General features: G+C 41.7%; 1 protein-coding gene across 1 annotated transcript in view; it reads right to left on the minus strand.

Annotated features, from left to right (window-relative positions):
- Reln (reelin) overlaps window positions 1–23,389 on the minus strand; it is a 420,580-nt gene that overhangs the window by 172,377 nt on the left and 224,814 nt on the right. The window contains exons 9-10 of the mRNA XM_050139698.1: window positions 6,124–6,220; window positions 3,456–3,696 (exon numbers count right to left, since the gene is read on the minus strand). Of these exons, the coding sequence (XP_049995655.1) occupies window positions 3,456–3,696; window positions 6,124–6,220 (338 nt within the window). The remainder of the gene's footprint in view (window positions 1–3,455; window positions 3,697–6,123; window positions 6,221–23,389) is intronic.

The following is a 23,389-nucleotide window of genomic DNA, read 5'->3' on the forward strand; positions in this document are numbered from 1 at the left end:
AGCTGAGGGTACGACTCAATAGTGGAGTGCTGCCTCATATACAGGAGGTCCTAGGTTCAAACCTCGCACCACACGACACACAGAAAACCGCAAATAACATGAGATGGGGTTCTCCAGGAAAAGCTGTGCTCTTACAGACACAATTCACTAATTCATTAATTACCAAAGACCCGGAATGTCAGGGTTCCACCTGCCCGAGGAGATTTAAGCTGCTGTTTATACCTATACTTCCCTGCCTCATGTGGCTCCTTAAGCTGGCTACTGTCTTCTGTCACTTTGCTCTACTTGGGATAAACAATATTTCAGATGAAATAATATGTATTTCCAGAGATATTGAAACATCTGGAGAAGATGAGAGAAATACTTCCATGAGTGGCAATGACTCATTTTTTTTTTCTCTTTCCTTTTGACCCACTACCTTTAATGTCTTGGAGATCAGCAGCTGGACAATTTAGTCATTAATCTGTCTGTAATCACAACGGTTTTACATTTAACATTAGCATTTAAGAGACTTTTGTAGTCATACACACACGCACACACACGTATGCACACAGGAGCACAAACAAAACCATGTACGTGCGCGCGCGCGCGCGCGCGCGCGCACACACACACACACACACACACACACACACACACACACATACTTTTCTCCCCCTCTCTAATCACGGGCAACTTTTCTCCTTGACTCAGTTAAAATGTAACTAGCTTGGAAACATTTAATAAACATAAAAAACACAAAGTAGTTGGAGCAAACACATGTAATCCTTACAATTAAAGTTCAAAATAAAGTAATATTTACACTCCTCTCATAATCCACAAGGACTGAAATGTTTTCTAAGTAGTTATTGTATTCTGCGTTCATCTCAGAGGTCACTAAGGAAAGGGTTAATATTTGTCAAATAAATTTCATGTAGTTAAAAAAAACCTTTATTTTAGAATTCTGGAGTATCTGGTCAAAGAAAAAGTTTCATTGTGAGATATTTCAAATAAAAATTTAAAAGTAGCCATTCAAATAAGTTAAAATGACAAATTCTTAGATTTGGCTGTGGCATTTACTTCAAATTTTTAAGAGACATCAGAGAAGAACTTCTATCTGGCAGAGGACATAAAGACAGTGACATAAATCGTTACCATGGTGACATTTTTTTTCTTGGTAGACCAAGGTCCCTTGGCAATTCCCAGTCATGTGATCAGTAAGCTTATGAGTGGGACAAAAGACCAAAAAGAAAAAAAAAATTTCTACTTAAAATTTTAATTTAATTAAATTTTGTACTGAAGCAAAAGCCGACTCCATGCATTTCTATCATGAGTGGAACCAAAGTACATGCACTAAGAAACCAAGCTACTAATTAGATTAGTATAGTAGCTTGTAACACGAGGAAGACCTGTTTAGTAGAGGGTGTGGGAGTCAGATGAAAAAAGTGCTGGAAAAGGGTTCAGTACCTGCTTGCTAGTATAGATAAAGACAGCAGGAAGCCCTCTTCATCACAGTGGCAAAAAGACACAGAGTATCGTGACAACGGTTCTCTATGCAGCAGGACTGTGCGGACTCTCAGTAAAGCACTCTAGTGGGATGCTTTTCTGGAATGAGCAGAGGGAAAGCCTGCTTCCATGACCAGGACACAGGTGCCACCTCAGCACCTGGAGCAGAGGGAATCTTTATATTCTCCTAGTTTCCCTTCTTGGGATCTCACCTATCTAGCACAGGATTGCTTTGCATCAGTAAGTCATAAACAAAAACAAAAACAAAAACAAAAACAGCTGTAACCTGAAATTTCAATTTATTTCCACCAATTAGAGACAAGCAGAGGTCCAGTTGATGACCGACTAACATTTTCCATACTGTTTATCACAGTCTCTCATCAGGCAAGCTTCATGACTGCCATCACCATTTGCCAGTGATGACTGCCAAGACAGCATCTTCCCAGCTTCTGGCCCATGCCTCTGACCTCCTGCCAGCTACCTGCTGCACATACAAGAGTTGTGTGTCCAAACTAAAGCCTCCTTTGACCTTCCCGCGAGCCTGCTCCTCCCTGTACTTCTGGTTTCAGCAAATGACACTTTGTCCATCTCGGCACCCGAACCATCACATTCGCCATTCCTCTGTCTTCTTTATCAGTTCCCAACTCCTCCATTCCCTTGTTACCAAATCTGTGCTATGTCCACACTTCTCCATCCTGTCTCCCCTAGTCCTGCCTCACAAGATCTCCCACTGAACGACTTATAAGCAGTCTCTTTGGTCTTTCCACTCAACCCTTCATTCGGTGTTCTCTCTTAGAAGAGCGATTTCAAGTGCAAAATGGGATTGGCCCTGGTTTAAAGGACAGCAGTGGACATGATATTCAGATAGAGTTCCACAGCCAGCAGATCTTCAAGGTCTTCTCGTTTGTCATACGCTGGGATTACTTACCACAAGTCTCATAAACTACTGGAGAACTATTCTGAACTCCATTTAAGGGCTTTTGCTTCTAGACCTTCCCAGTGCTGTGAGCTGTCAATGCAGTTCCTCACAGGGTGGTGCCCCCAACCATAAAATTATTTTGTTGCTACTTTATAACTGTGATTTGGCTACTGTTATGAATCGTAATGTAAATTTCCAATATGTGACCCCCCCCCCAAAGGGGTTGTGACCTACAGATTGAGAACCACGGATCTGGACTATCTGCTTTAGTGTAGGGCTCCAGCGAGAGAACATCACGGCCTAGAAAACTGAACTAGGAACACCTCTTTCTAAGACTTTTGAAAGCCGTCAGAGTCTATGATCAGAATTCTAGAAGACTTAGTAAGTGTCTATGCATCCTTAGCCTCTTTGGCTTCATATGCTAAGAGCCAGAGAGATCTCTTTTACATGGATATTAATCTTTTATTCACAACAGCTTCATCCTGATGAGAATAACCTCATAAGGGCTCTACTTCTAGCTCAGTATGGTAGTATTGCAACACACGAATGTATGGAAGACACAAACACTCAGTTCAAACCTCTGTGTATGTGATCCCCAATTCCTAGAATGCTGGTCCTCCTCCTACATGGCTACCATCCTTCAGTATCTGCTTGCTTTCCCTACTTCCTGGATAACCTTCCCAAAGTCCCACGCCTGGATTTGATGCCATCTCAGAACTCTAAGCTTTCCCAGAAAATGACAACAAGGCCGTCCTGTATTTGCAGTGACATATCTGCTTCCACGAAATTGATAGCCACGAAAAGGGAAGAAATGTATCTGCCTTTTCATGATGATGTTCTCAGGGTTCAGCCCAATCCGAGTCCTCAAACAATTATAAAATGAATGAATAAAGAAATGTCTTTTACAAAGTGACATCGTACCCTTAAACAGTAATATATGAGACAGAAGAATATTAATTAATATCCAGAGTTGTGTTGGGGAAAAGTTATCTTGAAATGGCTGGGTCAGTGAGCCTTGGGTCTCTAAAGGAAGAAGGGATGAAAGCGTTCAAACCTTGACCGTTGCTCCGGGAAAGAAGAGCCAGTTGCCCGTGTCCACTGGGTCGAGGTTGTCTTCCAGGATGACTTGTCGGTGGGCGGCATTGATGACCAGGATGTTGTCCAAGGCCCAGCAGGCTTCATACACCTCATCTACACGCAGGCTTTCCTGCTTCCACTGGAACTGCACGTTCTCCCCCTTGGCTTCTTCCGGAAGGTAGAGGATGTGGATGATTGTGCTGACGTTGGAAGGGGCTCTGGGAAGCGTGGCAAGGAGAGGAAGTCAAGCACACAGCTAAGATCATAGCCTCACTATGCACATGCAGTGTTCATCATACATTCAAAACAGGCACAGGGCCCAACAAGTATCTGCTGCTTGCTACTGCTTTTTTTTTTTTTTTTTTTTTTTTTTTGTAAGTGAAAACAGCGTACATAGTTAAGGCCTTTGAAGCTTTTATATTTGACACGAAGCGGGTAGGAAATGTGTTCAAATAAGCCAGGAAAGGAATAGTGGAAGGAAAAGTGGCATCAGCTGTTAGGATTATACAAAAAGAATCAAATGTATCTAGAAGAGTTCTGGCACATGGTAGATGTTCTATTTAAAAACCATTCACTTGATAAGAAAAAAGGAAAAAATAGAAATTAATATGGATTATTTGAAATTATGCATTGATTAGAGGTCACTGTAAATGACCTTATTAAATATATATACAGGTATATATACTTATAGTTACAGGTATATGACAAATTAGTCTTCATATAATATTTATTTTTTCAGTCATCAGATGCATTTTTTACATTTGATGATTGTATTCACTTATAATTATTCACAATTGTATCCAGGTCAATCTTTGGAAAAGATAAAATTTAATAGGCTTTTTATATCACATCTATTAGGATTTATCTCTTTCTGCTATATAATACAAGTTTTATTAATCTTTTCATTCTACCAAAAAGAAATATCTGCTGCTCTAAAAACGGTCATTTTAGCTGAGATTAAAAACGGTTTTAAAATGCAAACTAGTGGTAGGCTGGGCTCCCTATAAATCAGCTGGAAGGGCTGGAGAGAAAGCCGTATTTTTCACCCACCAGTGAAGCATATATATATCTTCAGGCTTGTCAGTGGGGTTATAGATGGTGCACCTCACCTTTGGGGGTAATCAATTCCCTTTTCTTTTACAGTATTTCATGTTTTTTTTTTAGCTTCAAAAAGAATTTCAAATGCTGAAGAGAATATACTTTAGTTTCAGATGGTAGTCAGAAAAACCATTCACGCTGATCACCAAGGGTAAGGGAGATTTGCATGCGTGAGTACGGTGGTTTGCTACCCAGCCTAAAATTGAAAGTGCCATTTCGTGAGAAATATTTAATGTAGTCAGCTGAGTGTGATCTTTATATGTGCGATCAATGTGTACTTCCATCATTTATCACGATATAGCTGTTTCCCAGCAACAAACACACACTATAACTTATTTAGGTTATGATATAACATAGTAGAAAAAATCTGCAGGGATATAGGTAAAATTTCTATATATGTGCTGGTTTGCTTACACACATTTAGATGCCTAAGAATCCAATATAAATGTATTTTCGAAATTCTACAACTGAGAAGAGATATTATCATAAAGTTGGCCCAGCATGACGGAGCTCAGCATGCAGTAACCACCCATAAATTATATCTTATCCAGTCAAAGGGGAGATAATTTATGAAAATCTTAGAGTTACCTTTCTTAGTTTTGTCAGACTAGAGCTTAGATATGTGGGTTTTATTTTTTGATATACTTCTAGAAGCCTTGTACAAATTGGTTAGTATTAAAGATTATCAGCCTAATATTTCTTCTGCTTCCCTAAACAGATCATTGTTCTTTTAATATAAAGGAAAGAGCTGATGGAAAACAAATATCAAAACTGATGGAAAATACTCTACTTAATTTTTTTTTCCAGTTTAAGAACTAACCTAGTCACTATAATCTTTAATACAAGTGTGGAGCTGTGGCCATCAACGCAGCAGCAGCGTGCCATTGCTTTCCTCTGTATATTTATTCCTTTAATTAATCATCTGCTTTGAAGTTTATTTCAGGGTTTAAACTCTGCATTATTGGTAAACATGATTCGGGACTTTGTAACTTCATCAAATCTCTCCAGCATTATGGCGTCCCTTCTGTCTGGAGTATCCTATTTCATTTCCTTATGGGAGAACTCTTGAAATAAGGAAAATACAGGCTATAAAGAGAGGCTTGAGGGACATTACAAGCTAAGTGATAGAATTACAGATGAGACACGAGAGGCCTCGCAGCTATGGACCCTGTCACCGTGGACAGGAATGGACGTGGGCAGTCAGTCGCTGGTCATACTCTCGGGTCTGTATCTCAGGCCTACCTGCCGCAGCTGGTGAGGTTATGTGGCAAAGGATGCTCCCTTAGAAGTTATGATCCCAAATGTGCTGGAACCCCAAACAGTCTGGTAGACGGCGTATTAACAGTAGGAAGTTATGAATGAGAAAGATATATCTCGCTATATCTCCCTCAACTAAGACAGGCCGTCACAGGTATACTCACAACTGGAGAAATGAATAACCGAAGTGTTCTAACCGTGAAAAGAAAGGCCAGGGGTGGAGTGAAGCAAACAGAGGAACAGAGTCTATGCCCAGCATCTCAGATGCAAATACTTTAGCGATAACACACCTAATTTTCTCAAGCTGTATCCAGTCGGCAGTGTTATTCTTGGCGTATGACACGGTGATGCTGGGGTCAGAGTAGCTAAATCGGCAGGATCCCGACCCTGGAAGAAAGAACAAGAATGAACCTGAAGATCAAAACACAATGCAATTGCAGATGATTCTTCTCTATAAAGATTTTCAATGCTTTAAAAACATCCGTGTTTAGTCCACGATTCCCACTATGTTGAAATTTCTTGTGTTCTGTTATCATAAATGTGATTTAATAAACCATCTTTGGAACAAGAAGGAAGGTGCAGAAGACAAATTTCAGATTTATCTAGAGAATACGAACTATTTATGTTACAGTAAAACACACAGTTCTGTGGCAAGAGATAGGTCAGTTTTCTGAATGATCAATAATTCCATTGTTGCTGTTGAAAGTAAATAGTAATTGATAGTGATTGCTTTAAATGCTGTATGAGTCGTTGAAGTGGGGAACAAAGTCACCATTCTCTTAGTTTATGGGTTATCTCAATGGTGCAGCAGCGTAGAAGAAAGCAAAATACTGTAAGAACACTCGGTTCCAAAGGATTACTGTTGGAGATGGGACAGGTGTTCCTTGACTAAGGCCTTAATATCTGAGGCAGAGGCAGAAAGTCCATGGTGAGTATTTGGTTCTTACTTCTCATTATTAGTTTCAGTCCTGGAGTATGAGTACCAAAGGAAGTTCTAGAACCGATGATGAATTTGATTCTCCATTTCTAATAAGTTCACATAATAGAGAATGGTCTGAGTGTAATTTCAAAGATCTCAGACAACCCCAAAACAGCAATGAAGCATTTGCTACAAGTTGACTGTAACTAATACAGCAAAATTTCTATATTTCAATAAAAACAAATGAACCAAAAGGAAAAGAAACAGTACAATTTGTGTTTAACTTCCATCCATCTGCTAGAAGGCACCGCGTCTCAGCAAACAGCATCTGGCGGTGGTTTTATATTGGCAGCAGTCAGGGTTGCCAAGCTTTCGTAGGGCTCTATTTCATTTCAGTGGTGTCTAGTACAAAACCAGTTCATCCGGGATTGCCAACGCTGGCAACGAGCTAACAGGCCAAACAGGTGTTTTCTTAGATTTATTCTCACAGCCGAAATGTATACAAAGAAGGATGAGAGAAAGGAGCATCTAACAGAAGGCCACTGGCTACACCCATCTACTCGGAAATCCACCTAATGCCACTGTGGCTGCTGCTAAATTCTACCTGTCACGAGCAGCTGATTAAAATAAACAACAAATTGTGTGGCGGGAAATGGAAGCTGCCAGGATCTATGGGACAAACTTCAGCACGAAGAAGAATGAGGCCTGGCAGAGAACGGTATTTCGGGGAAAGTCCAGACTAGCCTGAAGGTTTCAATGCTATTTGCCTGCTCCTTTTATGTTTTGTGTGCCCCGGCGCTTAAAAGTCAATGAGCGGGGTGAATTCTTGAGAAGGGCAGAATAATAACCCAAAAGTTACACACGGAATGCGAAGTCTTGCAAGCTGTTTATAAAGCAAGCATAGAAAGAATGTGGACACAGGCCAGACAGATACCCAAGGCAGCCCGACACAATCACCGTTTCTATCAGGTCCCTCACGTTGCTATTTCAGTATTTTGAGCTTAAACTTATGGCATGCCTATGAAACAGAGACACTTGACTCTTGACCATGGCAGGCGACTCACATTTTTTTTTCAGTCACTGGATCATAAAATTCTCTACGACCTAAAAGTGAGCCGTTTAATCCCTCTCCGCGTTACCACCGTAAAGGGGTCCTCACCAGCTCTCACAAGACTTGTGTACCGTGTTAGCTCACTCTCCAGCTCCAGCCTCACTTGTCCTCACCTGAGCTCACTTTCTGTCTGTAAGTAATTGACCTCTCCTGTACCCTTGTGTGTAAGGCTCACTGAGTCCCCAGTCTTTCAGGCACATCTTCAGCAGTGCCAAGAAATCAAACGGTACTCTGACGATAAATGCATCAGGCCATCATAAAGGGCTCCAAGGGAAGGGGAACATCTGGGAGGCCATGACTTGGGTTCAGGGAAAGTGCTAAGGGGACAGAGATGGGGACTTCCACTAGCGGGAGAATCTTCTGGAGAGGTGTTCATATTTGGAGATCTGCCTCACTCAGAGGCTTTTATGAGTGGCCCTTATAAGTGGCAGCGGTCCGGCGGAGGACTCACGTCCCATACCCACTCAGAGTGAAGCTGCTAAATGGATACAAACTGTTCTTTACACAAACCCTGCCACAGAGATTTCCGTCACTGTGGTGAAGTTTGTTCTTTTCCAGACTCTCTTGGTGGGAGAGAGGAGGAGTGGGTGACTCTTCACGCATTCTTGCATATTCTGGGGCCTAATGCTACTTTCGACTTCCTGTACCCAGATGTGACATGCAGAGTTACTGCTTTTGTGAGGCTCGGGTACCTGAGACGGGTGCCTCTTTATTTCCCTCTCACATCAAAGATATCCAACAGACAAGTCTCAAATATAAGGCCAGACGATAAGTGTCAAATGCAAAATATCCTCATTTGCAGACCCATTGATCCTATACCAGACCACTTTAATGCAATCACTCCTTCTAAAACAACAACAGTGTGAGAACTTAGCGATTGGGTAACATAGGAAGATCACTGGAAACCGTGGTTACAACTATGGTCTCAGAGACAACACTGTGCTTAAGATGGGTCTGAAGTTCAAAGGTCAGGCACACACCTTTATTCCCAGTACCCAGAAAGCAGAGGCAGGTGGGTCTCTTTGAGTTGGAGGCCAGCCTGGTCTGTGTCAAGATATCCAGGAGAGACAGCGCCAGGCCACACAGTGAGACCTTGTCTCAGAAACACCCACAAAACCTTCAAGCATTTCCTTTGTTTCTTGCCAGATTATGAGTAAGGCTGCCACTTTCATTTTTACTTACAAGGTTAAAAACTTATGAAGCGTAGAGTCAATAAACAAAATTAATGAAATTTTCCAATTTGCTGAGGAAGTCTGGGCACCACATAGCACTGCATATGATCACCAAGCCAAGCATTTGAGAGAGGACCATATATTTTATGTAAAGAGATTTTATAAATCCTCTGCCTAGCTGTCTCAGTTGTCAGCTCTTAATTCTAAATTAATGATTATCAGTGATAAAGACAGACAGACAGCAACAGCTGTACACACTGTTATTGAGCATTGTCACTGTGGTGTCTAGTGACAGATGTTTTACCAACAGGTTACCTCAGATTTAGGACACATCTGCACCGCACTATGATACAAGCCATCTCTTCCTTTGTGCTAAAAGTGCTGGGTACTACCTTGAATCTGCCCATCAAGAAGCAGCTCTTTACTCTTCACTGAGATATCCTGAACTGGGCCACTAAACTGTGTCTTTGAATCTATGCTATTTAAAAAAAAAAAAAAAAAAAAAACCTGCTTACCCGGAGGTGGTGGTGCACGCCTTTAATCCCAGCACTCAGGAGGCAGAGGCTGGTGGATTTCTGAAAGTTCAAGGCCAGCCTGGTCTACAAGAGCTAGTTCCAGGATGGGCACCAAAGCTACAGAGAAACCCTGTCTCGAAAAACCAAAAACCAAACCAAACCAAAACAAAACCTGCTTAGCATGGTCAAGTCATGCACAAGAACACTGGGTTGTCTTCACAGCTCCTCAGCATTTAAAGTCCTGTTCCAGATTATAGCCGATAATAGTGTAGGATTTATATTGAGACAAACAATATGTGGATAACAATGCCTTTTCTTAAACACATGTCTACATTTGCCACACTGCTTCATAAATTCATATTTTCTGCATTTCTCTGGCTATCGGGTTCTACTCTTTTCTAACTGAAACTGTACCCTTTGCCTTGTATCTCTCTTTACCTTGCTCACCATCTCCACCCTCCAGTTTTGGTAACTACCATTCTAATCCCTAGTAGACCTAAACTGCATTAATTATTTCTTTCCTTGACATTCACCTCCTTTGGTTCTATTACCCCCTTTTCAGGCCTTTAATGGAATCCATTCCACAATGACCCAGTGCAATGGTCAATACTCTGTCAAGTGGACAAGCAGGATCTAGAACTGCCTAGGAAACACACCTCTGGGTGTATCTGAGAGGGAATTTCTACACTGGGCTTAGGGAAGAGAGAGGACCCACAGCAAATGTGGATGACACCATTTCACGAGCTGAGCTTGCTGACAGAAAAAGGATAACGTGAATGATGGCGCACTGGTGTTCATCTTTGCTCCCGATCGCGGATGTGTCGTAACCAGCCGCCTCATGCCTCTGCTATCACACTCTCTCTGATGTAATGAACTGTACTTCAGCCATGAGGCAGAACAAACTCTTCATTAAATTGCTCCTGCCAGGTGTTATTTTCATAGCGATGAGAAAAGTAACTGATATAGGTAGGTTTATATCTTCCAAGAGATTTCTACTTAAGAGATCTAAAGGCTACTAGCCATCCCCTGTAGACATTTAATATTTAGTAAATCAAAATTAGAAGCCTTGGTCTCCTCCCACTTTTTACAGTGCAGTTGCCTCTGCTGAATCTTCTCCAAGTACGATGTGTAGGGTTAGGAGAGCAGGTAGCTGAATCAGGCTGTCAATCTTATGATCGTTACGTTCACATCTCTTTACTAGGTGACCCCAGGCAAGACACTGCTACTTCTGTGCCCTGATTTCCACTATTAAAAACTGGGGAAAACAACGGCAACCCACATCCCAGAACTGCTGTGGAGGCTGAGGAGGTGACTCCTGGTATCCAGAGTCATTCTCAGTCCAGACCACGTGTACTAGTCAACATTTCAAACACTCATTTATCCTAGGAAAAGAAAAGAAAGAAATACCTGATCATATCTGTTCCTGAGAGAAAATTAAATTTAATTACCATTTATCAAAAAAATCACACTACATCCCCCCTACAGATTCTGTCTCTGGCTTATATTGCTTCCTGTGGTTGGGTAAATTACTCTGCGAGGTGCTTTGATTTCTTGCTTATATTATGTTAGGCTAATAGAAATCTTTGCTTTGTGGTAGCTGTGATATTTACAAAGAACAAATTTTGAACAGAAACTGTAAAGTAAGAGAAAATGCTAGCTATAGTGTAGGTGGAGGCAATGCGTCTTCTTCCAACTCAAGTTGTTCCAGAGGCTCCGTTCATAGGCAGGCCTAGGAGTGAGGGATTTGGGGCTCTGCTCAATGTTGAATCTTATCAGCCAAGAGCTGTGTTCCTTAACGTTTGCAGAGACAGTTCAGTCCATGAAGAGATTCCGCTTAGCTATGTGTTGGGCAACAATTACAGGAGGTCATAGCCACAGTCAGTGAGGCTCCACTTGCAAGTTCTTGACTGGTGTGTTTTTTTCCCGCCCTTCAGTGGAAATGCTTTAAGTTCATACACACAAAATGCTGCTCAGTCCCAGGACATGAATGTGTCTGCTTGTCAGTAAGGCAGGTCAACAGATTAGCAACTGAATATACTTAAAAGAAGAAAAGCAAGAAGGACATGCTAAGATGAGGGCACCAAGACGAATCAGAACAGAGACAAGAGTTCATAAAGTCTATACAGCTCTGGAAATGAGTTAAAATTCAGACTGTACAGTCCTCAGCTGCCAAGATCACATAAAATCTGTTCTGTCCAAATTTTCACAGTACCCACCAAGAAATAAAAATCTGCACCCTAGAAAATGAGCTTTTGTGAACTTCTAGGGGTACACTATACATCCCTAGCTTCTAAGTATATGCTATGACCCCCGCTTCTAGGGATACTCTATACATCCCCTACTTCTAGGCATATGGTAAGCACCCTCACTTCTAGGGATATACTAGGACCTCTACTTATAGGCACTAGGCTATGACCTGGACTTCTGGGCACTATGCTGTGACCCCCCACTTCTAGGTACTCCATTACGCACTATGTGCCCCACTTCTAGGCACTATGCTATGCACCCCCACTTTAATCGGCTGCATGACAGCCAATACATCAGAATCAGAACCCACTTCAGAATATTCTCGGTCCACATAGCATCCACTCCTGTTCCCTTTGCTTTTCTTTTACAGCGTCTTCCATCGCCTGAAGCTGACTCACATGGTCAGAGCACACTGGGACTGGTTTCTGCGCCTTTATTCCCACTTAGGGTCATGCCTTAATACCGTTACTGCTTCGTTATTGATAAAGAGAGAAAACCGCAAATGCTCCAGCTCCTTAAATATGGTCATGATCTCAGTCATCTCTAGACATCTAGACAGAGCACAGTAATCTGTTTTAGAAGAGAGACGCTGTGTGGACGACATAATCTCACACGACCTGACCATTTTTCTCCCTTTCTGCTCTCATAGCCACCCAATTCCGGGGACTCTTTCTGTGCCCTTCTTTTGCTTCAGCGTCCTCCTTAGAGGACAGGCTCTCTCTTCCGGATCACTGTGATAGCCTCCTAACTGGGCTCACAGAACAAATACAAAGGTTAACTTTCCAGAAGTTTTCTTGATGAGTCATTTGCTTTAAAAACTAGTGAGAAGCTATTTAAAAAAGACTTTATACATTGCTACATTCTATAAAAAAGAAACAACATACCAAAAAATTTGCCAACTCAGATAATGTGTGTGTGTGTGTGTGTGTGTGTGTGTGTGTGTGTGTGTGTGTGAGCCCAGAGGATAATCTCAGCTGTCAGTCTCAGGAACTTTCTATCTGGTTGTTCTGACAAGGTCTCTCACCGAGGAGGCTAGGCTGACTATCCAGTGAGTCCCAAGGGTCTGTCTGCTTCCACCTCTCCAGTGTTGGGATTACAAGTACATGGGCACCACCGTGTCTGCTTCTTGGTTTGTTCTTAACAGGAGTTCTGAGGAATCAAACTTCCAAGGTTCTCGTGCTTGGAAGGCAAACACTATATCGACAGAGCCATCTCTCCTGGCTTCCAACTCAGATCATTTTAATTATGAGAAAAGTGAGCCAGACAAGGACAACAGCCATAGACATGCTAACCTGGATGAGGAAAAGCCCACAAAGTCTCACTCTGCACAAAGAACTGCAGGCAATGAATGAACACCAAGAGCAGGAGAAATAGTCTTTCTCAGGGAGAACTCACCAAGTATTTATCAAATACCAAATGGTCAGCCCTCAAAACATACATACATATGTCGTCATATGGACTGAGCAGGTTGTCCTCATGCATTTAGGAATACTGCAACACCCCCCATATAACAATTGATAGGAAAATAGGCCATGGATTTGAAAAAGAACAGGTGTGCGGGGTTAATGGAAGGGTTTGGGAAAAGGGAAGGGTGAAATGATATATTATCAAAACTGAAAGAAAGAACTTTAAAAAGATATTAACCTGGTATGATATTGGCATCAAAATTAAGCATTAGGTTTCAGGTTAATTGCACTTATAGCCCTAATAAATGACTTCTAATTGTACTTGAAAATCTACCACCGAGCTACATCCCAACTCCACATCACTGTAACTCTCTGTCTCTCTCATTCTCTCTGTCTCCCTTTTTCTTTTTTTCTTCTGTTTTGGTTTTTTGAGATAGGGTTTCTCTGTAGGTATGAAGTCTGTCCTGGAACTCCCTCTGTAGACCAGGCTGGCCTCAAACTCACAGAGATACAGCTGTCTCTGCTTCCCAAGTGCTGAGATTAAAGACATGCATCACCACCACCGGGCCACTGTAATTCTAAAAAAGTATTTATAGTAAACTTGGTCTGAATCACTTCACTCAGTTAAAAGTTGTATCTAAAATGAACTTATCCCTGGTCCTATGCAAACAGTATTGTCCCTTTATAATTGAGAAGAAATGGACAAGTAATTCTCTGTCTTTCTGCCTCTGTTAATGGAAGCCAGGTCACAAGCCAGGTCACAATCATTTAATCAGTGAGTCAGCAAATTATAAAAAAATAAGTCCTACTGTCAGGGCTCTACTGTGTGGATTCAGAATTCTACACTCTTTTCCAGTCTTGTTTCTCTTGACTTCAGTTGTCATTCAGGCAAAGCAGACCCCAGTCCAGCCTTTCTCCTCACAGAGGTCAAGCAGTCTTTGCTAATCACATTTACACAGGTTCTGTCACAGCCAGAGATCTGTAGGGATGGCTCCTACCCAGGCCATACCTCCTGTTGAGTTTGCTCACACATTCCAGGCCTCTGCTAAGGAACTCATCCTCTGTGAAGAAGTCTTTACGTGGTCACTGTCAATGAGATTCTCCCCCATAACTCGCTGACCCCAGATGAGATTCTCCCCCATCACTTGCTGACCCCAGATGAGATTCTCCCCCTTCACTCACAGACCCTGGATGAGATTTTCCCCCATCACTCGCTGACCCCGGATGAGATTCTCCCCCATCACTCGCTGACCCTGGATGAGATTCTCCCCCATCACTTGCTGACCCCGGATGAGATTCTCCCCCATCACTCGCTGACCCCGGATGAGATTCTCCCCCATCACTTACTGCCCCCAGATTTAATTTCCTCATCACACTGCAGCACCATCCACTCTAGGGAGCTCCTCTTTCTGCAGCCCAGGGAACCGAGCTGCACAGCCTGTCTACCAGAATGGAGCTGGGAACTCTTGGAGGCACCAGGGCAGCACACTGACGTCTTTTGAACGTATACCGAGACGATCTGTTTAAGACAGCGCATGAATCGCCAATGTTGCATCTCTGTTCTTGTTTTAACTTGTCCTTAGGTGGACATAAATCAATTACTGGTAACAATAAAGATACAGCAGCTAGTTGCACATTTCTAGCGCAGGTCACAGTCACTAAGACAGTCAACATAGTAACAGTGTTTCCTGACAAGATGTGTTCCTGGCTAACTTGTGGCTCATTCTTCACACCCTGCTCTAAGATGTTAAAACACAGCAGCAGAAGATTTAAGCAATCAAGAAGACGAACACTTTTCTCTGAAGTGTTGCCAGGGGCAGACTTACACAAGGATGGGTAGAGGGTCCATTTGGCACGGATGTCCCCTCCCCATGCTTTGACACCACTGTCAACATTTGTGTGTCTCTGCATACGTGTTAGAAAGTCTCATGCTGTGAAATATTCTGAGGGTCAAAAAAGATGCTCGGCTCCCAAACCTATATGAGTGTGCGGCACTTCCTAGGAACCAGAACACAAAATGCAGCGGCGTAGAGAGGTCTTTGTGGTTCCTGCGGATAACGGTGAAGCAGGAGAAAGCAGGGAACAAAACCAAGTGTCTTAAAGATGCAAAGGAGACTTCAAAGGAAAAACAGAGGCAACGAGCAGGAAAATCAAGGGAAGCAAAACAGCTGATGAGAATGTGAATACAGACAGCTGAGTTAATGCAGCATCTGTACTTACAGTGTTTAATTCTAATGTGGTTAGCATGGACAGAAATGCATTCACCATTAAGCTGACTTGTATGGACTGGCCCCTCCCAAGGCCTCTCTGGGGGCTCTAGCAACGTGGTGCCTGGTAGTGTTTTTAAAATATCTGCTATCTCCTGTCTTGCTACCCCCTCAGGCTGCCCCATGGCAGTCAGTGGTGACAGCAACCGTGACTGCATCGGGAATGTAGGTTAGAAGGAACTGATTTGAGGACACATTTATTGTGGGTTGTTCTGACTTTCTTCTGTAGTTTGCATCTATCTTAGAACATAGTTCTTTCCAGTCTGAAAAGAACCACCAGGAACTCCTACAGCTCACTGTGCTGACGCACACGGCACCAATGACTCAAAGACACCGATGATGCATTGGTTAATGAATGATGTCAATTCAAATATTCGCTTCAGATGAGTCACTGTACGGAGGAAGTTAAAAATGTCCTGAAATCTAAATGAGACCTTTTTTTTCCTGCGTAATAACTGTCCTTCACATTTAAATGACATCATTAGAAAACAGTCGGTATGGTTAAGACATTAAGCATCAAACCCCAGAGACAGAATCTCCTCTCTGTGCTCTTGATAGAAATTACAAAATTGTTTGTTATATAATAAGATGTACGAGCATAGCATGCAGCCAATGGACGTGAGTCAACATTATAAGGTCACCAAAAGTTATCAAAGAGGTTTTACTTCTTGATTTTGTATTTGTAGAACTGTCAGTTTCTAAAAATCTGAAACCGGTTGCAATTTTCATTCTAAATAAGCAATCATGCATGCACCTGATTTTAATTCTATGGGTTTACAGTTCTTTCCTTAAGAGGAACTCTTGCCATGCCCCTCCAAACTTCAAATCCCTTCTGCTGAGAACAAACTCAGCATTTTTTCCTGGATTTCAAGACTGTCCAAGAGCCCGAGTAGCAGAGGACACTAAACCACATCCCTGACTTTATCTTCTACTTTTCCGAGCACGCACAAGCCGGTGATAAATGTGTTTTAACACTAGGAAGAGAATGGGTGTGTGTGGCTGGATCTAGTTACCCGGGAATGTGGAGAATCGGCACTGTAGTTTTTTGATTGATTGTTTGTTTGATTGATTAATTTTGAGACAGGATCTCCATGTGTAGTTCTGGTTTTCCTAGAACTCACTGAGATCTCCCTGCCTCTGCTTCCCAAGTGTTAGGATTAAAGGTGTGCACCACTATGCCTGGCTGTGCAGATACTTCAAAACAACATGTTGTGCATGGCAAATGCATCTAATTCTATTTGCCAATTTAAAATAAATAGGTATACAAAACTGTTCAGAAGGACGAAAAAGAAAATTCTTTTCTCTATTACTGAATTAAAATATTCTGATAAGGAAATGGATCACATTACCATGGGGTTGGGATTAAATAAACTACCATTAAGCAGTTGTTTGCTGACATAGGAAATATTCAATTTTGGAGTCGAACTTGAATATGATCTTAAGAGGTCTAGAAGCTCAATACAAGCTGAAGAGACCCAGCAGTTCCCAGAACCTGCTCACTGGAGTGCTTCTGTGCTGATCTGGTCCATCGGGGATTACATAGCGCTGTTATAGAGCTGACATTCTCAAGAATACCCCAGCACATGAGCAAATAGCAATTATAAGTGTGAATCAAGTATAGCCCATTTGAAGGATGCCACAGGACTGCTCGCTGGGCAATAGTTTATACACCTCTTCCTGTACACACATGGGGAAGACTGTAGCTGTCTGCTGGAGCCAGGAGCTTTAAAGATTCATGAAAACCCCTCCCATTTCTTTCTAACTGTCTTGGCAGCTGACATAAACAACTTTTTCAAGCCTTTGGCCTACCCTCAAGGCCATCGAAAGACAGGAATATTAGTAACCTCTCGTGAACACTGATGAGTTACTCCTTTTCTGGAAGGACAGCTACATGGGTTCTTAATCCCAAGAAGTTTAGTGGATAATAGATTTCAAATAGTTTATTTATTAAATCTGCGGATCTTAGAAAGGAAAGACGGTGCATATACCATATGATATGCCACACCCTAAGCAGAGCTGGTGCAATACCTTCTTATCAAGCACATTAGCATCTCTACAGCGAAATGTGTGCATATTCACTTAAGTAGCAGAAACAAATGCTATAAATAACTTTAAGTCATTCGAGTCAAGTCTTGCTGGCAAATGAATTCAGGTCACGCCAGGCTTGCCAACACATATACTGAAAAACAAACCTGGCTCGGATTTTTTCCTGTAGTTTTCTTTTTTCATAATATGAAATTGCAGATTAGGGATTGTGAGCTTGTATCTTTGGCAGCTCTCTTTATTTCTCTTCCCTTTTATAGCAACAGGAATAAATCAATTGGCATTTTGTCTCTCAAGGCCTGGGTAGTTTTTTCTTTTCTTTTTCTTTTTTTTTTTTTTTTTTTTTAACAGGGTTATGTCCTTTTCCAGTAATCCCAGGACTTTCCGAAGAAAATCAGATCAGAGCAGGACACAGTAGAAGGAGCTATTGTCCTCTTGGGGCCTGGTAGCGAGAGCTGACAGCAGCCTCCTCCCCGCCAACGTTCTGCTTTAAAAAACAATCTGCCTTTTAAAATGCAGCCCAGGGCCCCAGAAGGAGGAGAGGACCCATCTCACAGGAGTGATAGATGGCCAAGAACACTGGCAGAAATCACGCCTCTAGATAACGTAGTAGGGTCATAAACACTGTGGGCTCAAGGAGCCTCTGAACAGGGCCCTCTGAGGGCTCTCTGGCATAAGAGCCAGGCCGCCATCACTCACGCCTCAGCCTCTGAGATGAGCAGGCTCTTGGTGCAGCGTGTAAATCACCGCATTAGATATAAAAACACCATCAAGTCACGGAACGCACGCAGTCTGGCTGCTTAGGGCTCCTTGCTAAAATCGGAGCAAATCCTAGCAGGATCAACATGCCCCTTTGTCTTTCAAGAATGGGGCGATGGAGGAGTTTCTTTAAGGAAAGCTTTAGAAGGCTGGACAACGTTGTCCCAGGAGTGACCCTACCGCCCTAAGCCACAGTCATCAGTGAACAGACTTGTCTCACTCTAAATTGAAATCGGAAGAGTTGAAGGGCAACCTGAACCTATCGGTGAAATAATTATGTTTTTTTTTTTTTAAAAGCTACGAGTGATTTTTAAAAAATGATTCACTGGGGTAGGGAATACCATCATGGTACCCGCAAGACATTAAAGAAAATAGTAAGAGCTTCCTGCTACTTTGTGATTTTTTTTTTCAGAAAACAATTCTGCCCAACCAAGACGACCACTAGGTCACGACCCACTTTCGATAGTGGCTTGAGTGTGTGCGACTCTTTTGCTGGAGGCGGCTGCATCTTCACTGATCCTTTAATAACAACAGTGTCGAGAACGGGGGGGGGGGGGGACTCAGCGTTTGCCACAAACACAAGCTGAGGCAAGAGAATCAGTGCGTCTCTACAATAGGTGTGGCGGTTGCAATGAAGAAAACAGGGAGAGGACCAACAGGGAGACAGGCACCAAAGGGGGGGGGGGACAGCTGCTCATCCTATTTCCTGTGGTCACTGTCCATCTGCCGCGAACTGGAAGAGGTCCCCTAGTGAGGGTTCAGACGGGAAGATGACTAAGGGACGAGACATGAAGAAGTCACACGCTGTCACTTTTCTTTGCACAGATCCTGTTCACTGACAGATCCAACCCAAGCAGGAATCGTTGCTCCGTGGTATCATCATTTAAAAAATAAACAGATATAAAACAGCAGATGGAAAATACTTGCTTTGAAAACATTGTGTTTCCACATCTGAGAGATTTAAAAGCATGTTTTTAATACCTGTAGAATAGTTTTGAGGTGTCATTAATTTAAATATTCTACTTTGTTTTCTCTTAATCCTTCATATCTGTTTGGGTAAATGCTTTAAAAGAATCTTCTTGTGTGCACTAATCCTGTCTACAATATTATAATGCTTCCTCAATTATAAATATAAGTCATAAACATATCTGTGCTTACAAAATATAAACATGCCATTTTCCCCAGAGGTGTTTTTAGTGTGCAAATCTCAATGTGGACATAAACCCTGGATTTCCATGCTTGATAGTTATTAATTGATAACTCAGTGCTGACCAAATATTATGGACATATTCATTTCTCTACATTGACAACTTCTATCAATAAAATGTTTTATCAAATTCATTAACTTTGGTTGCTCTGCTTTACCCAAACTGAGTTCATTTGTTCTCGACAGGTCCAAGAGTTATTCCGGGATGTGCCTTTGTATAGAATGGAACAATTTTTAATTAAAGTGATTATCTGTGGTGTCTTTTCAGTCGCAATTCTTGTCTATATCATTTAGCATCTAGCAGCCCCAGGACACTTCCTTCCTGGGCTGCCACAAAGCATGATCAGACAGGGTACACATTCCTCCCTGCTCAGTTTTTCACCCATGAACCAAAGTGCGGCCTCTTTGACCCCGGCCCCTGAGCTTTACAAGGCATGAGCTTTGCATGCATGGAAACATCAAGTGTCCCTCATGAGATGCAGGAGCAGCCCTGCAGTGGAGGGTGTACAACACCGGCAGACACTGCTGGAAACTAGGCAGACTGTCAGCTCAGCCAAGGACCGTCTTCCCCTTCAGCAGCCGTTCCTTTATAGATATACATAAGCCACGGCCTGAAAATCCCGTAAAACGGTCCTCTTTCTCTCTCATCTTTCCTGGTCGATTTGCCCACTTGCCTTGAAATGTTACATCCATTCCATGATATCCTGTGATAGGTCATATGCAGTAAGATAATAGGAATAATAAAAACAATTCATTGGAGGGGTATTAGACAAGAAGCTAGATCGCCGCTAGAGAAAAGTTAATTACATTTTATATCATTTATAAGTGATGTAAATTGTATCAATATGTAACATTATAAAAACGTAGGTTTTGTAGAGTAGGAGAAGAACAAAACAACATGAAAACTAAGAAATATTAAACTGTCCTGCAAATGACAATAATTTAGGTTTAAAACCAGGGTCATAGTATAGTTACAGCTTGGAGGTTAATACTTGTAGACTTGACATATTAATATACTACTCCTGTAGTAATAGTGGGTTAGTTTGGTATAAAATCAAATGAACCAGTGCTCCTAGAACTCTGTAAAGACGAAAATAAAACTCTGGGTGTAAGACCAGTGATTCCAGGCGCAGTATATAGTAGACAGCAAGCTCCGGAAGAGCTCCCCTCTGTGACAGAAGGCCCTTTATCAAGTGCCCTTCATTAGTCAACAAGAAACTGGACGTTACTGGTTCACACTGAGATCTGTATCGTTCATAGAGTTCCCTCAGCCTATTCCATTGCTACAGAAGTCAGAATCGGGTGTGATCCTGAGCACAGATGTGGAGCACCACGAAGCCACTTTCCACAGCTGTGTATTAAACTCCACTTAGTTCACCTGTGTCTAAAGCCACACAGAGATGCACATTCCTCAGTACTGGGGGATTTTCTAGCAACGAAGGGTAAAAGCAGATGTGCAGAATGGTCAGTCAAAGCAGAGTGAAGCAGATACCACCAAAGGAATCCAGAGGACTTGACGGTCTAGCGCCTGATATCAGGCTAAGGCAGCAGAATGAGTTTTCGGGGAGGGGTACTGGGGAGGATACTGTCTATTCTAACGATCATTTTCTTGTCCTGCATCTACTTATGAACTCCCTCTGTGAAGAAAGACCCTGATTAACGTTAGCAGAATTCAGTTATGAGTTAATTACTGATATTTAAGTGCCACTGGGTGGGTTTCAAAGTGAATATTGCAAGTGAAAGGACAGAAGAACGTATCTTTACTTTCCAACAGGTATTTTTATTTATATGAAGGTCATCTTTCATTTAGTTACTGGTTTTAGAAATTAAAAATTAATTTAAAATTTTTCCAGAAGCTTATACTTAGAGTATTTTTTACTGTAGCACTTAAACTGATAAAATAGTCTCTTCTAAAAATACCATTTGATTCTTTGGTGTGAAAAGGATTCGAAAAATATAAGTATATCTCAAAATGAGTCATGTATGTTTTTAACTTAAACTTGTCTTTTAAGACATATGTGTCATTACAGAGGCACGGGCCACTCCTGTGATGAAAGGCAGGATATCCTCAGTCGAAATCTGTTCCATACAGTTATTAATTTCAGATATATAGATGTATTCTATATATAGATATTTAGGTTTTGTGCATTGACATGAAAATTAAGCCCTAAACACGTAATTTTAATATAATTTGTAGCTAAGAATTTTATAATCAAACAAAACATGTATTGAACTTCATGAAGTATAGGACTAAATTAATTTTGCCATCAAAATTTTCTAAAATTCCACATTTTATTTATATTTGTTTTGAGTACCATTGGTACGACACAGATTGGCATGTTTCAGATGAGGTTTCACTATTCAATAATAACTTCTTGAAGGTCTTAGCAAGGATAGCAATTCTTGCAAAGCACAAGACTCTAGTCTGAAATATAGTCTATAATTTTAGTAAATTCATAGAGGGAATGAGCAGTGATTTACACAGAGCTACGGAGGGCTCAATTTCTCCTCCCTCTGAATTACCTGCTCTAAGAGAACTGAGAAAATTTATCTACTGAATCAAGTTCTGAGTAATTAAGAAGTTTATGAATTGGGCTCGAGGGAAAAGTGAACAGTTTCTCTATGCCGCACGAGCTATAATCTCTCACAAAGCGGCATTTTATTTCTTTATTTAATAAAAGAATGAAGCCCCATTTTTTTCGTTAATTTCCAATTCAGCTAAGAGTACCTTAAACTTTGGATTATTCCAGAGTTTTCTTTTCAGAGCATGTTCATATGACGCAGGCAGCTCTTGTTTATTGCAAAGACCCTTTGGTGTGTGCAGTACGGAAAGAAAAAAATTCAGGCTCAAGAATTCTGTCATATTTTAATATCTAAATATCAAGCATATATAATCTAATGCTCTTTCACTGTCTTGACACTATTAAAGCAAACAAAAAAAACAATACAAACACAGAGACTCACATCTCTCCAATAGAAACACACACACACAACTCCCCAATATAAAAACAGTAACTTACAGACACACAAGCATCCCATAGACACACAAGTCAAAACCCTAGACATCCTTAAACAAAACCAAATTTAAAAAGGTAATTAGTTTTATGAATCATCAACAAACAAAATATTCTAAAAGCGCTCAGCAACTCCACTCTGCTGAGCACACGAGTATGTATTTCTGCCAGTCAGTAGAAGCAAAATTTACCGGTGATTCTTAATTCCTTTCAGGATCACCTCTACTGACTGACATCCTCACATCATTTCTCTGAATCTGCTTTTGTCACGAAAGCCTGCATACCACCGAGTTAACACTTCCCTCGATGCCACTGGAGTGACCGCTCGTCACTCTGGTAGTCAATCTCTATCTGTGTGTCCCCAGCTCTGGATCTAAGAATGTTACAATGTTGCGACAGATTTACCCACGTCCCACCATCAGATCTGCTTGTTTGTGTGTGTGCACGCAAGTGTGTCTATGTGCGTGTGCTCACAAACATGTAGTGAATGTGCATGTGGAGGCTTGAGTTGATGCCAAGAGTCTTCCATGTTTGCTTCCCACTGTATTTATGGGGAAATAAATACAGTGTACCAATTCCTGCTAGTCTAGGTAGCCAGCTAGCCGTGAGGTTCCCCTGTCTGTCCTCTGAGTATTGGAATTATGAGTGGCTGCCGTGCCTGCTCAGCTTTTTTTTTTTTTTTTTTTTTGGTTGTTGTGTTTGTTTTTGTATTTTTAAGACAAGGTTTCTCTGTAGATTTGGAGCCTGTCCTGGAACCTGCTTTGTAGACCAGGCTGGCCTAGAACTCACAGAGATCCACCTGCCTCTACCTCCTGAGTGCTGAGATTAAAGATGTGCCCCACCACTGTCCAGATTCCTGCTCAGCTTTTAGATGGCAAGTGCTTTAACCACTGAGC

This window comes from Alexandromys fortis, unplaced genomic scaffold, assembly GCF_014885135.2.
Source record: "Alexandromys fortis isolate MF-2015 unplaced genomic scaffold, M_Fortis_MF-2015_v1.1 scaffold_38, whole genome shotgun sequence".
NCBI lineage: Eukaryota > Metazoa > Chordata > Mammalia > Rodentia > Cricetidae > Alexandromys > Alexandromys fortis.